The sequence below is a fragment of the Halichoerus grypus genome, chromosome 5, assembly GCF_964656455.1.
Source record: "Halichoerus grypus chromosome 5, mHalGry1.hap1.1, whole genome shotgun sequence".
Taxonomy (NCBI): Eukaryota; Metazoa; Chordata; class Mammalia; order Carnivora; family Phocidae; genus Halichoerus; species Halichoerus grypus.
In genome coordinates, this window is record NC_135716.1 from 176,169,831 (window position 1) to 176,182,797 (window position 12,967).

Genomic DNA, 12,967 nt, shown 5'->3' on the forward strand with positions numbered 1-12,967 from the left:
GGCTGCGGCCGGGACCCCGCTCTTCCGGGGAGCCGTGGGAACCCCGGAGTCACCCCCGCACCATGGGACCAAGGTCAGGAGCGGTGTTTCCTGGGCTCGACTCTCAGCTGTAGCCTCAGGTGCACGGAGCTGCTGGTACGGCGCTGTCCCCAGGCCCCTGACTCCAGCCTCTGTACCATGCAGGGCTCCCTTCCCCAGACAGTGGCTCCATTCACTCCTCGGGGCCCTGGGCGGCCAGGTACCTGGTAGATGGTTTTCCACCCTGAGCTCAGTGCAGACAGGAATCGGTCCAGTTCAGATGTGCAGCTCAAGTAGATGACCCAGGGTGGGAGGGGCTGCTGGCTGTCCTGGGAAAACTCCTGGGGAAAGCGGGTCCCCAGGTGAGCAGATGCAGCGCCCCTGCTGCAGGGCCTGCTCTCCCCCCCACCCCCCACCCAGCTCACCAAGACACAGTACTCCTTGCCCGGTTCAGTGGCCACGGCACTGATGTCCGCCAGCTTGGCCGTGCCCAGGGAGCGGAAGAAGCTGGTCTGGCAGTCCTCGTGGCACGTGAAGAGGCGGTCGTCGGTGATCACTAGGCAGCAGGGGATGCAGGGGCTCGGAGTTACCCCCTGGGGGATGACCTGAAGGGCATTGGCAGAGGGGAGGGGAGAGGCAAGCTGGCGCTCTCCCGGGCTGGCCATCACCGGCGCCCCCCGCTCGGGCCCGGCCAGCCGTCAGACGGGCTCCACCCACCTCAGAAGCGGACGTGGGGACAGGGGTGACGGTGGCCCTGAGCTCTCGGGTCCGCCCCTGGACGCCCCTGTCCTGGTCCTCGTGGGCTGCTCCCCGAGCGTGTGGGTTTGGGGAAGGGGCCCCTGGGGATCCTGAACGGGGCCGGGCGGCCGGATGGACGGCGCAGGCCCGAGGCGCTCACCCCTTTGGACACAGCCTGGCAGAGGTGCTGCATCCAGTCGGCCATGGCGGCCTCGCTATCGGCGCTCAGCTCCAGGCACGGCCGGCCGGCGAGGATGACCTGGAAGGCGTGGGGCCGATCCGTGCTGCTGGCCCTCCGACAGCCGCCGCACTGCTCCCCCCTGGGCCGGAGGAGGAGGGTGAGAGGGGCAAGGAGCAGGCGGGGGCGGCTCGAGGCAGGCGGACACGGCGGGCCTGCACCCGCGGTCCCGGAGGTGGGAGGACACCAGAAGGTGGTGTGGACCCCTTGGGCTCTCGGGAGAGGCTTACAGCGGCCGGCCAGGCCCACCCCCTTCTGTGGAACAACTTCTGTCTCCAGAATTGCCAAGATCCTTCCAGCTACGTTAGCCTGGCCGGGCGAGGGGTGAGAATGGGCTCCTAGCTCTGGCCCTCTCAGGATCAGGGCACATTCATTCACACTCCCTCTCTGGGCCTGAGGTTGTCCCCAAGAATGTGTGTGTCCGTCTTCAGTCAGGTCGGGAGCTTCCCAGGGGAGGGACCCCCTCCCTGGCCTGCCCAGATCCTTTCCTGGCAAGGAGTTCCTCTTGCTTCCCTGACAGGAAGCCGCCCCTCCTCCCCTTGCTCAGGGTGCTTTAGCCCTCAGAGCTCAGCAGACGCCTGGGTACCAATCAGGGCTGCCGGACCGGGGGGGCTGAGTGGGGGGCCTGAACTGACGCACAAGAGGGGGTGTCAGCTCAAGCCAGGGAGGACAGGAGCCCTGCGCCGCAGGCTCAGCCAGAGTCCCCATCTTCGGGCGGCGATGCCAGGCCCCACACCTGCCCAGCCCCCCATCACCAGGGCACTCACCCCATGTTCACCGAGATCAGGGGGGTGACATCAGTGCGGTCGGGATACTGATAGAGGATCCCGTTGCTGCAGGGGCACAACACAGCAGGGGTGAGGTCTGTCTCAGGAACTGGGGGCCGGGTGGAGCCCAGATCCCAGGGACCCCCCGCAAGCTGGCGCCTGATGCCCCAGAGGCCAAGGGACCTGTCTTCTGTGAAACGGAGGGTGAAGAAGGAACCAGAGGCGTAGGAGGGCACGCTACCCCCTCAGCAGACCCGGGACAGTGAGAGGCTTGGCCGCAGCCCAGCCCAGACCTACACCTGATGCCCCAGAGTTCCTTAGGCCCCGGAGATGGCTGGCTTTACACATAAGCTCTAATATCCCCAGGTAGGTCGACTCTAGAACCCTTGTGGGGGTGGGCGGAGGCCCCCTCGGGCTTCTCTCCTCAATGGCCGGCCCAACAAGCTCCAGGCTGAGCCTGAGGCCAGCGCTGCGGGGGCGCCCACCTGAGTACCACGAAGCAAGTCTTCCAGTGCTCTTTGCCCAAGTAGGAGGTGCCCGCCTTGTAATGCAGCATGCCTTCTTTGGTGATGGTGCCCTCGGGGGGTGAGCAGTGGCAGGGGATGGGACCCAGGGACTCATCCATGGGGTCCTCCCAGTGGACAAGCCCATAGAAGTGCACGGTGACAGCAGTGGCCTGGGAGGGGCAGCAAACAGAGCGGTGAGGTGTGGGCCCGGCTCACCGATGGCCCAGCATCAGGAATGGCCACTGAGGAAGCAAGGACACGCCCCAGTGGGGCGGGGGACAGGACCCAGGGGCAGGAGAGCCCCTCCCGGGTGGGGGACGGACAAGAGCTAAAGACCTCTATCTGCCCCGCCCGACCTCGCCTTGACACCACAGCTGGCCTCTCGGGGACGACCCCTCCCCTCCACTCCTGGCACTTACCTCACACTTAGACTCCTGGGCCACAAATTTGGCCAGTGCTAGCTTCTCCATGGTGGCATCAGTCAGGACACTGGGGTAAGGTGGTTCCCGGCAGCCTCTGATCATGGCAGACTTCAAAGAAACCAAGAAAAACCTGCACAGGGAATGGGGTTTGCTGTCAGAGGCCCGGTGGGGACCACTCCTCAACTGGACGGGATCCTGGCCTGGAGGGGGGTCACAGAAACTTCGGGGAGGGAGTTCAGGGCAGCAGGTGGGGCAGTGACATGCAGCAGGCCGAGCGAGCCATTCCCAGTGGCCCCGGGGGCCTGGGGTCGCCGGTGAGGGCGGACCAGATACGCTGGTGCGGATGGGACCCGAGTCAGCATAATGACACCATCTTATTACGAGTCATTTCTGTATGCACTCTGTGGCCCCCGTTTCTTTTTTCTTTTTTTAAAAAGTTTATTTATTTATTTGACAGACAGAGACACAGCGAGAGAGGGAACACAAGCAGGGGGAGTGGGAGAGGGAGAAGCAGGCTTCCCGCGGAGCAGGGAGCTCGACGCGGGGCTCGATCCCAGGACCCCGGGATCACGACCCGAGCCGAAAGCACACGCTTGATGACTGGGCCACCCAGGCGCTCCTGCGGCCCCCCGTTTCTTTCCTGTTAGTAACTCATGCCAGCCCCCTTCCTCTTTGGCGGCCACCTAGGGTCTCGGGTCCCCCGAGCTGAGGACACGAGTCCGTCAGTGTGCGTGTACACCCCCCGCAGGTTCCGGAGGGAACACATCTGTTCGCCACTTCTTTGTATCCTACTGCGCAAGGCTGGGGAGTCCAAGCGGCTCTCCAGTGCCATGCAAACGGGGAGGGGGCGGGGGGCGCGTCACTCACTCGGCCAGGGCCCCGTCAGCCGCGTCCAGCAGGAACTGCTTCCTGCGGTTGGTGCACACCAGTTTCACCGTCTGCTGCCCGAGGCCCACCTGCCAGAAACAGGAGCTTCACCTCCACACGCGCACGGGCCTTGGCTGCTCCCTCCAGGGGGCGGCAGCCGGGGCCGCATTGCGGGCTGGCTGGGGAGGGAGGAAGCACACCCCGGAGTCGCCCAAGGCAAAGCCCCAGGGGCCCGGGACCCTGGCATGAGTTAGGGAGGGACGGTCAGAAATATGGTGGACGGAGAAGCGTCCTCAAACTCGGTTCTTCTCCCCAGCATCAGCGTGGACGCTACTCTGAGACAGAAGCTGAGGCCCGAGCCCGGGGGCCGTGGGGCCCAGGCGGGGACACGCCGGCGGGAGGCCGAGGAGCCCTGGCCTAGGGTACGTGCCAACTGCCGAGCCTGCACTCACCGACACATAGTCAAGTTCATTGTAAGAAACGGCCTCTTCCACCAGGTACGGCTTCTCCGCAGCCCCTGAGAGAGGAGACCCCAATGCCTGTGACTCACAGTGGCCTCTTTTCCCTCCCCCTGCCCCGTTTTCTAAGACCCGGCCTCCACGCGGTGGAGGAGAATGACACGGGGCGCTTGTCTCCTGGGGCTGCTGGGATGGCGAGCGGCCGAGAGCCGGGGGGGTGTGGGGGGGCGGTGCAGGGAAAGGGAGGGCGGTGGGCCTCATGCTCAGGCTGCCCCCAGCAGCGGCCCTGGCCGGGCCCGGGGTCGGGGGGCGGCGGGCACCTTTCCGGAGCAGGTACACGTAGCAGTCCGTGAGCAGCACGTACAGCAGCTGCAGGTTGCCCTCCATGTGCCCGGTGCTCATCCGGATCATCTGAGGGGCCGGGACAGAGGAGGGTCAGGCCCCCCGGCCCCCGCCCGCCCCACCCCGGGGCCTCACGCTCTCCCGCTTGCCCTGGAGTTCCTGGGACTGACCTTGAAGAGCTGCTCTTCGTTTTCTCGAAACACATGGATCATCAGCAGGAGTAAGTGATTGTTGTCTACTCTGTGAGAGGGACAAGTGTGGGGGGTGTCAGGCGAGGGCAAGGGCAGGAGGTGACGCAGACCCACACGGCCACACAGGCACCCAGACGGAGCACAGCTGTCGTGGCTCTGCCCCTGACAGGGGGCCAAAGTGTGTGTGGGGGGGGCGGGCAGACTTACACCCCATCCCGCCTCCCAGCCCAGGCTGGTCCTTCCAGGAGCTGCGCTTTGTTTATTTGGAGGACAGATGCCCACTGTCACCGGCTTTTGAGGTGAGCCCTGCTCACCTGAACTCTGCCGAGTGGGTCATCTCGGATGGGCTCCCCTGCCCCTCATCCACCCCAGAGTCCTCGGCGCTGCTCAGACACGGGCTGGGCTGGTCTCGCTTGAGCTGGCAAAGAGTCTCGTGGGTCCCGGGCTCTGGTTCTGGCACAGGCCCCTCCCCCACCAGGGGCCACTCAGTGTCCAGCTCCCGGGTCTCCGGCTCCCGGGGCTCCCTGGGGGCGTCCTCTAGGGGCCCAAGCGTCTGTCCCTCTCTTCCTCCTCCTCCCTCTTCTTGGCCAGCAGTCGCAGGGCTACCAGGAACATGCAGCGGTTGGCCAGGCCCTGCAGGGTCATGGTGGCTGCCACCTGATGTAAGAGTGCTTGGACTCTCGACGGTAAAGCGGTAGAAGTCCATTGGGGCTGGAAGCCCCTCACTAAAGTCGCAAAATGGCGGCTTCTCCGGGGCTTCCCCGGGAGAGCCGGTCCGAAAGGACTGGTCTGGGGACTGGACGTGGGAGCACCAGGTGCTGGGGTCCAGCTGCCCGTTGAGCTGGTCGATCACCTTACTCAGGGGCTGCCCCAAGCGCTCCATGGAGGTGTCCTTCATTTCGGGGATAAGCAGGCCTATCTGGCCGGGCTCCGAGAGCTCGCTGCTCTCCGCTGTGCTGCTGGGCCCCTCTCCCTCCTCCTGGGGGGAGGTAAAGGTCGCATCCGGGGAGGCACGCCCCAGGCCTGGGCTGCTGACCAGGCTGTCACCATCCCCCCGCCGGGCACAGGTGTCCTGCGTCGAGGAGGGGTGAAGTGGACTAGCTTCCTCATCCGACCTCGTCTTCTTCTTCTTGCCAGTTTTCTTCTTCTTGGTGACCCTGGGACAGTAGTGATGGGGAGACATTTACCACCTGAGTGCCGCAGTACTGGAGAATTAGGCGGGCTGGGTCAAAAGGGGTGATCCTGGGCGTGTGACCTCTGAGGGCACAGCGGGAGCTTCGGCGGCCCTGGGCAGTGATGGGTGGGAGGCCCTAGGCCGGGGCGGGGGGGCGGCAAGAACAGCTCAGGCCCTGAGGTACCCCCGCTGCTGGCAGAGGTGGGGACCCGAGGAACCCCTGAGCAGGTCCTCTGAATTCTAGCTGACGACAGCTGTTCTAGCCGCGCTCTGGGGAACAAGCACGGGCCATGGTTGGTCATGGTGCCTCTACTTAGCCGTCCCCTTGGGTATGCTGTGAGCTGACCTCACTTCCCATCAGGTATCACCGTGGATAATTCAACCAGAAGTGCACTCAAAGTCTTCTGGGCTCAAACTTCCTTGATGGCAGGTTGGCTGGGATGGGCCTGGCAAGGTGACCCCAGGTCTGAGCCATTTAAGCGGCTCAGGCCTTGAACCAGCCTGCAGGGTGGGACCCCTGACCCCTGCCTTGGGCCAGTAAGCCTCGGAGGGGACAACATGCACATCTTCTTCTTCGGCGCTTAGAGTTTTAGGGGCAGGAGTCAGAGGTCAGGGAGCCCAGGAGGCTCTGGGCCGAGAGCTCCACAATCTGTCCTGCGCCGCCTCCTTCCCTTCTTTTTTTTTTTAAGGTTTTATTTATTTGTTTGTCAGAGAGAGAGAGAGTGAGAGACAGGGAGAGGCAGGCAGAGGGAGATGCAGGCTCCCCGCAGAGCAGGGAGCCCGATGCGGGGCTCGATCCCAGGACCCTGGGGTCATGACCTGAGCTGAAGGCAGACGCTTAACTGACTGAGCCACCCAGGCGCCCCTCCTCCTTCCCTTCTAGGTAGGTCCCTGCCCACATGATGGAGACACTTTTCTTTCAAGGAGCCATGCTGAACTAGGATCAGTATATATCTCAGGAACTGTTCGGTGACATCCAAGAACTGGAAGAATTCCAGTCCGAAGGGGCTTTCTGGCCCTGGATGAACCTGTCAAATGCCCCAGCAGCCCACGTGTGGCCCCGGCCACCAGCCACGGCTGTCGTCTGGGCCACACCGCCTTCTGGGCTCAGGCCCTCTGTTTCTTCTTGCTCGAAGAACCACTGGAGGACCCCTTAGTCTCCAGGAAGATCCCGGTCCGTCCCCGGGGTGTGTGGTCCCAGCGTGCGAGGACTAAAACGTGATGCTGGGAGCGGACAGGATGGACACCCGGATGCTCCCCCAACCCCCGCTGACCTGATGACTTCGAGCTCTGTGCAGGGGTCTGGCAGGTCGACAGCGTGGGATTCGCCCTTCTCCTGAGAGGTGGTGTGCACTGGGGTGGTGTCCGAGGAGGACACGGTCTCTGCCTGGTCCTCACTGAAGGGGTTGTGGCGCTGGGTGGGGCTCTTGGTGGAAGCTTTGCTGCTGGTCGGGTCCGAGGCGGTGGAGCGGGGGCCGCTGACGGTGTCTGTGAGGTCTCCATCTGGGAGAACAGGAAATAGGAGACAGCCCGTCAGACACCATCTGGGGACCCCAGGCCCCCAAAGCATGCCTTAACTCATGAGGGAGGCAGGTGAGTTCCTCCCGGGGCAATCTGATCAGGGTGGCCCTGTTTTAGGAGCAGAAGGCCCAGACCAACAGGACACGGGATTTGTGCTTTAAGAGTGACTTGGAGGGACACCATCACCACTCCACTGGGAACCCCCAGGAGCTCATAGCAATTTGGCTGAGTTCGAGGTAAGAGCCCCAAGGTTAAGCAGCCTCCAGGCTGAAGCCCCTCAGGGACGGTGACTTGGTGCCTCGAGAGGAGACGGGCCACAGACCTCTCAGGTTAACCCTAGAGCCTTCCGTCAGAGGGAGCTGGGGGGGGTGCTCGGCAGCCCGCGCAGCACCGCACGCCGCCGGCAGTCCTCTGAGGGGCCCCCCTCTGCCCCGTGCCAGAGGCAGATAAAAAGCAACAAAGGAAGAGAGAATAGAGGGAGACGATGGGGATCAGAGAAACTGAGGGGTGCAGAGCGGGGGCAGGGGCTGAGAGACAGGATAGGGAGTCCGGGGGAAAGGCAGAACAAGGGCCCAGAGCACAGTAAGGCAGAATGACAGACCAGGGCAACAAGGAGATGCAAAAGGGAGAAGAAAGGTGTGCCGAGTGGCCGCCCCCCAACAGCTGCCTCATGGGCCCTTCGGCAGCTGCTTCTCTCCCCGACATTGGCACACTCCCAGAGCGGGGGGCAGGACCAGGCACCCCTTTAAGACGAGAGCTGGGAACTCCATTTCACTCAAGCCTCCGCCTGCCTACCGGTCCTTTCCGGGTCCCCCTCACCCTTGGCTCCACCCTGGGGAGAAGGCAGGGTGCGGGGGCTCTGCCTCTCCAGAGAGGGGCTGGTTTAACTGCTCCCCCTGCCCCCAACCATCCAGCCCAGGTTACTGGAACAGGAGCACGAAAAGCACACAGGGCATTTATCTGGTGGCAGATGGGAGCCACCCCAGCAAAGAACTGAGGCCCAGCTGTCGGAAGAGGTCGGGTGAGAGGTAATGGCAGGGGACATGGGATGTTCACGCCCCATTTGCCAGCTTACACACATCTTGTGGGCCATTATCTGCCCAGAGGAGACATAGCAAACATGCTTCCCATCCTCAGCCTCATCTGGAAGGGCCCAACCTGCTGTCCACTTCCTAGTGGGTCTTGGAAACACTGGGCAGCTGTCTGCTGATGCAGCACATCATTCATTTTTTTAAAAAAGTACAGTGTCTTTTAATATAAGGGCAAAGATAGGGGCCAAAGGCAATCACCAGCCCTGCCAAAAAAAAAAAACCACTAGCAACATACACTTCCTTCAGATGTCCTGGGCCCCCAGAGCCTTAGTTCTCAGAGGTAGAAAACCTTGTCCTTCAGTCTCAAAGAAGGGTCCTGCGAGGCCATACACTCTTGTTCCAGCCCCTGGAGATCTGCAGTTGCTTGTGGGAGGAGTGCTGAGAAGTGAGTGAGCAGGCCACGGGACATGGTGGTGTCAAGGCTGGTTACCCACCAGCTCTGTAATGAGCCAAGGACCATGGAAGGCTGCCCCAGCCCCCACCCCAGGGCCCTGAGTTTGGAGCTGCCCCCAAATCCTGCTTTCCTCCAGGTGGAAGAGGACCATGCCTCCCCAGCGGAGCTGCTAGAGTAGGCTTGGGAACTCAGGAAGCAGAAGTTCCCAGGGGGACAAAGCTCACCCTGCCTGGGAGCCCAGCCCAGCCTGAGCCAGCAGCACGACCCGGGATGTTAGTTCTCAGGCCACCGGGAGCTCTGAAGGGCTGCGGAGGAGGGTCAGGCCCTGCTTGTCAAGTGACTGCAAAGAGCAGCGAGGAGCTGGGTCAGGAGGGGGTTAGTGGTTAGAATCAGAGGGGGAAAAAAAAAATCAACGCCCAGCATGTGCACTGCAAGAAGAGAGGTTGAGAGGATAAATGAGGTTACGATGGAATTCTGGATTTCGAGCTCATCTTAACTAACCTGGGGCACTCTTGAGTGCTACTCTCTTGGCCAGATGACATAATTAATTTTCCCCAATGCCCTGTCTTATTTCCTTCAAACTAAGCTATTTCATATGTTACTTGGAAAAAGATGATCTGTCATCCATTACTCAGAGATCCCGGCGCTAATAACAAAGGGACCAGCTCTGGAGCAGTGGAAAGGGCACCTAAGCCTCCTGCCCGGGTGAGCAGTCAACACCTCCTCCCTCGGGGGCTGGCCCCCGGGCCCCACCCGGCCCAGCCCGGGCAGAAGCAGCCCCCAGGGCAGGAGGCTCTTTAATTGGGGGGGGGGGGTATGGCCTCAGATCTAAGGAGGAAGCATTAACCCTCTCAGAAACAATGCCCTGTGCTTTAAGTAACCACGGGAATGAGGGGGAGAGCCCCACGGGTTTCCAGAAGCCTAGAAGTGGAGTCCTGGGCAGGAGAATGCCCAAGCACGGCTGCCACCTAGTGGACAGGTGGGAGGGCGGACAGATTATATTTTAATCTGCTTTAAAACCTCAAAGAGAATCTCCCTGTAGGAAGTTCCAGGTGTACCTGGGCCGCTTCGCCCACTGGGCCCTCAGGCTCTTTCCACGATACCAGAGAGGAAGCCACCAAGACTGGACTGGAGGAATTGAGCCCTCTGCCTTTACTCCTTGACGCTTCTGACACAAGAGCACATCTGACCTAAAGAAGCTTACGATCCACAGGTTCAACCCACGCTTTCCAGAACAAGCCTCTGCTCGCTGGATCAGGCCACTAGCGCCCCACGAGCTGGCGGTTCCCTACGCACATCTGGTGCTCCCACTGGCATCAGAATCAGGGAGGGTGATCCACGGGTCCCTGAAACATGGTCACTTGGTGACTCCACGAGGCCACTGCATAAAGGCAGGAGTCCTGCACTAGGAGAAGGGGGTTTGCCTAGAGCTAGAGGTCAAGTTCTCCTACTGCAGAATTCCATCTATTAGAACACCAAACTTGGCTTTATTATGATCATTGACATTATTATAAATAATGAGCTGATTTCGAATCATGCAGCAAGCTTGGCATGGAAACATAGCAAAACAGGAGAAGAGGGTAAGAGTGGACTCTGTCCCACCTTCCCAGTCTGTGCTGGGTACGGACGGCGCTGCTGGAAACACATCTCCAAAATCATAATCTATAAAAACGAGGGACAAAACTGAAGATTAGAAACAGGTCGTGGAAGGACAGGGAGGGTGGGGTCGGCAGGGTGGGAGACATGGGGAGAAAACAAGAGAGGAAAAAGTTAAACTTTCTGCACTTTCTCTAACAGCCTCAGGGAACTTATTATGCTTCTCAGCTCCTGTGCTGGCCCAGGAGTCTCTGACCAGCTGGAAAGATCCTTGAGGACAATCCTTTCCAACCCCAGGACCTGGTTCTGGCTGAGAAGAACGTACCTAACCTTCTCCATCCCTTGCCTTCCTTCCCTCTGAACACAGCATCGGAGGTAAGGGGGGCTCAAGGGGACACCTCCACCCCCAGGCGGCCTGGCTTGCCCCTTCAGGGCCCGGCCCCTGACTTCTTGGAGGCAGCCCATGAGCACAATCCGAGGAGACTGAGCTGCCGCCTTCCACTTGTACAAGGAGCAATGCAAGTGTTGCTAACAAGGCTGGAGCAGACACGAAGAAAGAGGAAGGCCAAGATCTCAATGCTAATGCACTTCCAGGGAGCCCCGGGGACTGAACTTGTGCTTGGGGTGCCCCCTTCCTGGAGGTGAGGCGGGGTACAGTAAATGAAGAGCTCTCCTTTCCCACATGGGATGGACGAAGGTGGAGAAAACAGCCAGCTTTATAGATGAACACAGAAGCTTAAGGTTTGAAAGAAACCAGGCTGTTCCCATCAGTTGTTGGATCCAGACAACAGAATGACCTACAGACGTGATGACAACCTTTTTCAGTCTTGGATGCCGGGGGTACAATCACCTAACACACTAGCAAGTGCAGGAGGGACTCCGAAACCCGATGGGCTCATGAGAAATGGGGGCTCATGAGAAACCCTCCTCTTCGGACCCATCTGGCTCTCTCTTCTCCTTCCAGGGGCTGCTCAGCCTCTTTCTGCCTGGAATCAGAGTAGGACGACCTCCCCGAGCAGGCCGCACTCACCCTTGTAGTGGCAGGAAGAGCGTCCTCCTCACTTAGAAAACCACCCCGCCCGCCCCCGCCCTGGGCATAGGGCTCTAGCCTTCTGGAAAAGGGTCTAACATTCGTATGATCTCATTTTGGCTTTTTGTCCCCAGAATCTGTGTTTTACCCTCCACGGAGATGCTGAGGAAATGAGTGAAGATCTGGGAAATGGTGGGCCCTGTTGAACTTCCAATCTCCCCCATCAGACCACAACAAGCCCAGAGGGACGTCACCCAGCCAGGCGAGTGGCCTCACCACGAGGGCCACAGCAGAGGCGTGGCTCCTTGCCACCTGGGGCGCTTACCCTCACTGGATGGGGCAATGGCACTGTCATCCCACTCCAGGTTGGTGGAGGTGACGGAGTTGAAGGAGTTGAGGGACAGGCTGTCCGAGCCTTGCACGGAGCTGGGGAGGCGGTCTTCGAAGTCCAGCAGGTACTGAGGTTTGTAGTAGTCGGGCATGTAGGGGGCCAAGTCTAAGTATGGGGCGTCCTGAGATGAGAGCACAAAGAGCCGGCTCGGCTGCGGGAGCCTCGGGGGCCCGGAGCAGACCTGCCTCCGACCGGCCTCCCCTGCTAGCTCTCCTTTGGGAAATCGGTGGGCTAAAGGCACGAAATTCAGAAATAAGCTGCTAAAAGGAGTCATGGGAATGGCTGTGGCTCTTAAAGCTCTGGACTCGAGGCAGACAGGGATGGCAGATCCCAGCTCTGCCTGCAGCCCCTCCCTGACTTCCTCAACCACAAGAGCGGCTCGTTTTCTCCAGTTCTGACCACTTTTCCGTAGACGGTCTGTGCTGCTGGGGCAGGGACCTGGGAAGGTGATGGGATTAGGACGGGGCAGCTGCATGCTGAGGCGCCCAAGTCCGAGGGACGCTCTGGACCCTCCTCAGCCCTTCCTGGGCCCACGTCCTGTTTCTCTAGTGCATGACAGTGAGGGAGACCGGGGAGCAAGGAGCTGAGGACACTTCCGGGGTCCCAAGAGGCACAGGGATGAATGTGCCTTGTCCTTCTCAAACACTCACGTCCTAAACCCAGAGGAGGGTACCCTAGCACTAAATACTCCAGGCAATGTGGCTTTTCTCCCAGTTTGGACAGAGAGGCAGGAAGGAGTCTACCTGCACTAGGCATTTGGCTTAGACAAGCCAAGAGAGGATCACCCCCTTCCATCCAGTTCCACTGTTCTGACCCTGAACAAACAAGGTGTTGCTCAGGCTCAGTCACACCCAACAGGCTCCCTGAGAGGGACCAGAAGAGTAAAACCGCATGTCCAGCCCGCCCACCCTGCCGCCCCCAGCGGCGGCGAGAGCCAGGGGGTCTCACCAGATCCAGGTCGAATCGAATGAACTCCAGCCCAGACACCAAGGTCAGGAAGAGAGTCAGGTGATCGTGGCTGCAGACCAGGGCATTCCTGCGAGACACGAGGAGGGACGACGGTTACCGGCTTGGCCCCGCGCTCACCGGCAAGCTGGCTGTGTCGAAGTTTGACGTGTGGCGTCCCCACGGCCGGGAGGGCGCCCAGCTGGGGGCCGCCCTGCCCCGCCCTCTGCAGCATTCTCCTCTGGCTGTGGAGCCCCGCAGCTCTTCCCGGCCACTGT

General features: G+C 61.0%; 1 protein-coding gene and 1 long non-coding RNA gene across 3 annotated transcripts in view; one reads left to right on the forward strand and one right to left on the reverse strand.

Moving 5' to 3' along the window:
* PLEKHM2 (pleckstrin homology and RUN domain containing M2) overlaps positions 1-12,967 on the reverse strand; it is a 38,600-nt gene that overhangs the window by 1,028 nt on the left and 24,605 nt on the right. The window contains exons 5-19 of one of the 2 annotated variants that reach the window (XM_036067052.2): positions 12,693-12,780; positions 11,679-11,865; positions 10,330-10,389; positions 6,996-7,224; positions 4,862-5,704; positions 4,527-4,596; positions 4,335-4,425; positions 4,009-4,073; positions 3,557-3,645; positions 2,687-2,819; positions 2,247-2,437; positions 1,762-1,827; positions 917-1,076; positions 444-623; positions 243-359 (exon numbers count right to left, since the gene is read on the reverse strand). In XM_036067052.2, coding sequence (XP_035922945.2) covers positions 243-359; positions 444-623; positions 917-1,076; positions 1,762-1,827; positions 2,247-2,437; positions 2,687-2,819; positions 3,557-3,645; positions 4,009-4,073; positions 4,335-4,425; positions 4,527-4,596; positions 4,862-5,704; positions 6,996-7,224; positions 10,330-10,389; positions 11,679-11,865; positions 12,693-12,780 — 2,569 coding nt within the window. The remainder of the gene's footprint in view (positions 1-242; positions 360-443; positions 624-916; positions 1,077-1,761; positions 1,828-2,246; positions 2,438-2,686; positions 2,820-3,556; positions 3,646-4,008; positions 4,074-4,334; positions 4,426-4,526; positions 4,597-4,861; positions 5,705-6,995; positions 7,225-10,329; positions 10,390-11,678; positions 11,866-12,692; positions 12,781-12,967) is intronic. The other variant, XM_078073764.1, reaches the window with a different exon arrangement.
* On the forward strand, positions 7,378-11,670 carry LOC118519527 (uncharacterized). Its single transcript, XR_004909195.2, has 5 exons — positions 7,378-7,478; positions 8,157-8,270; positions 9,314-9,432; positions 9,770-9,940; positions 11,488-11,670. It is a non-coding gene; the product is annotated as an uncharacterized LOC118519527 (long non-coding RNA).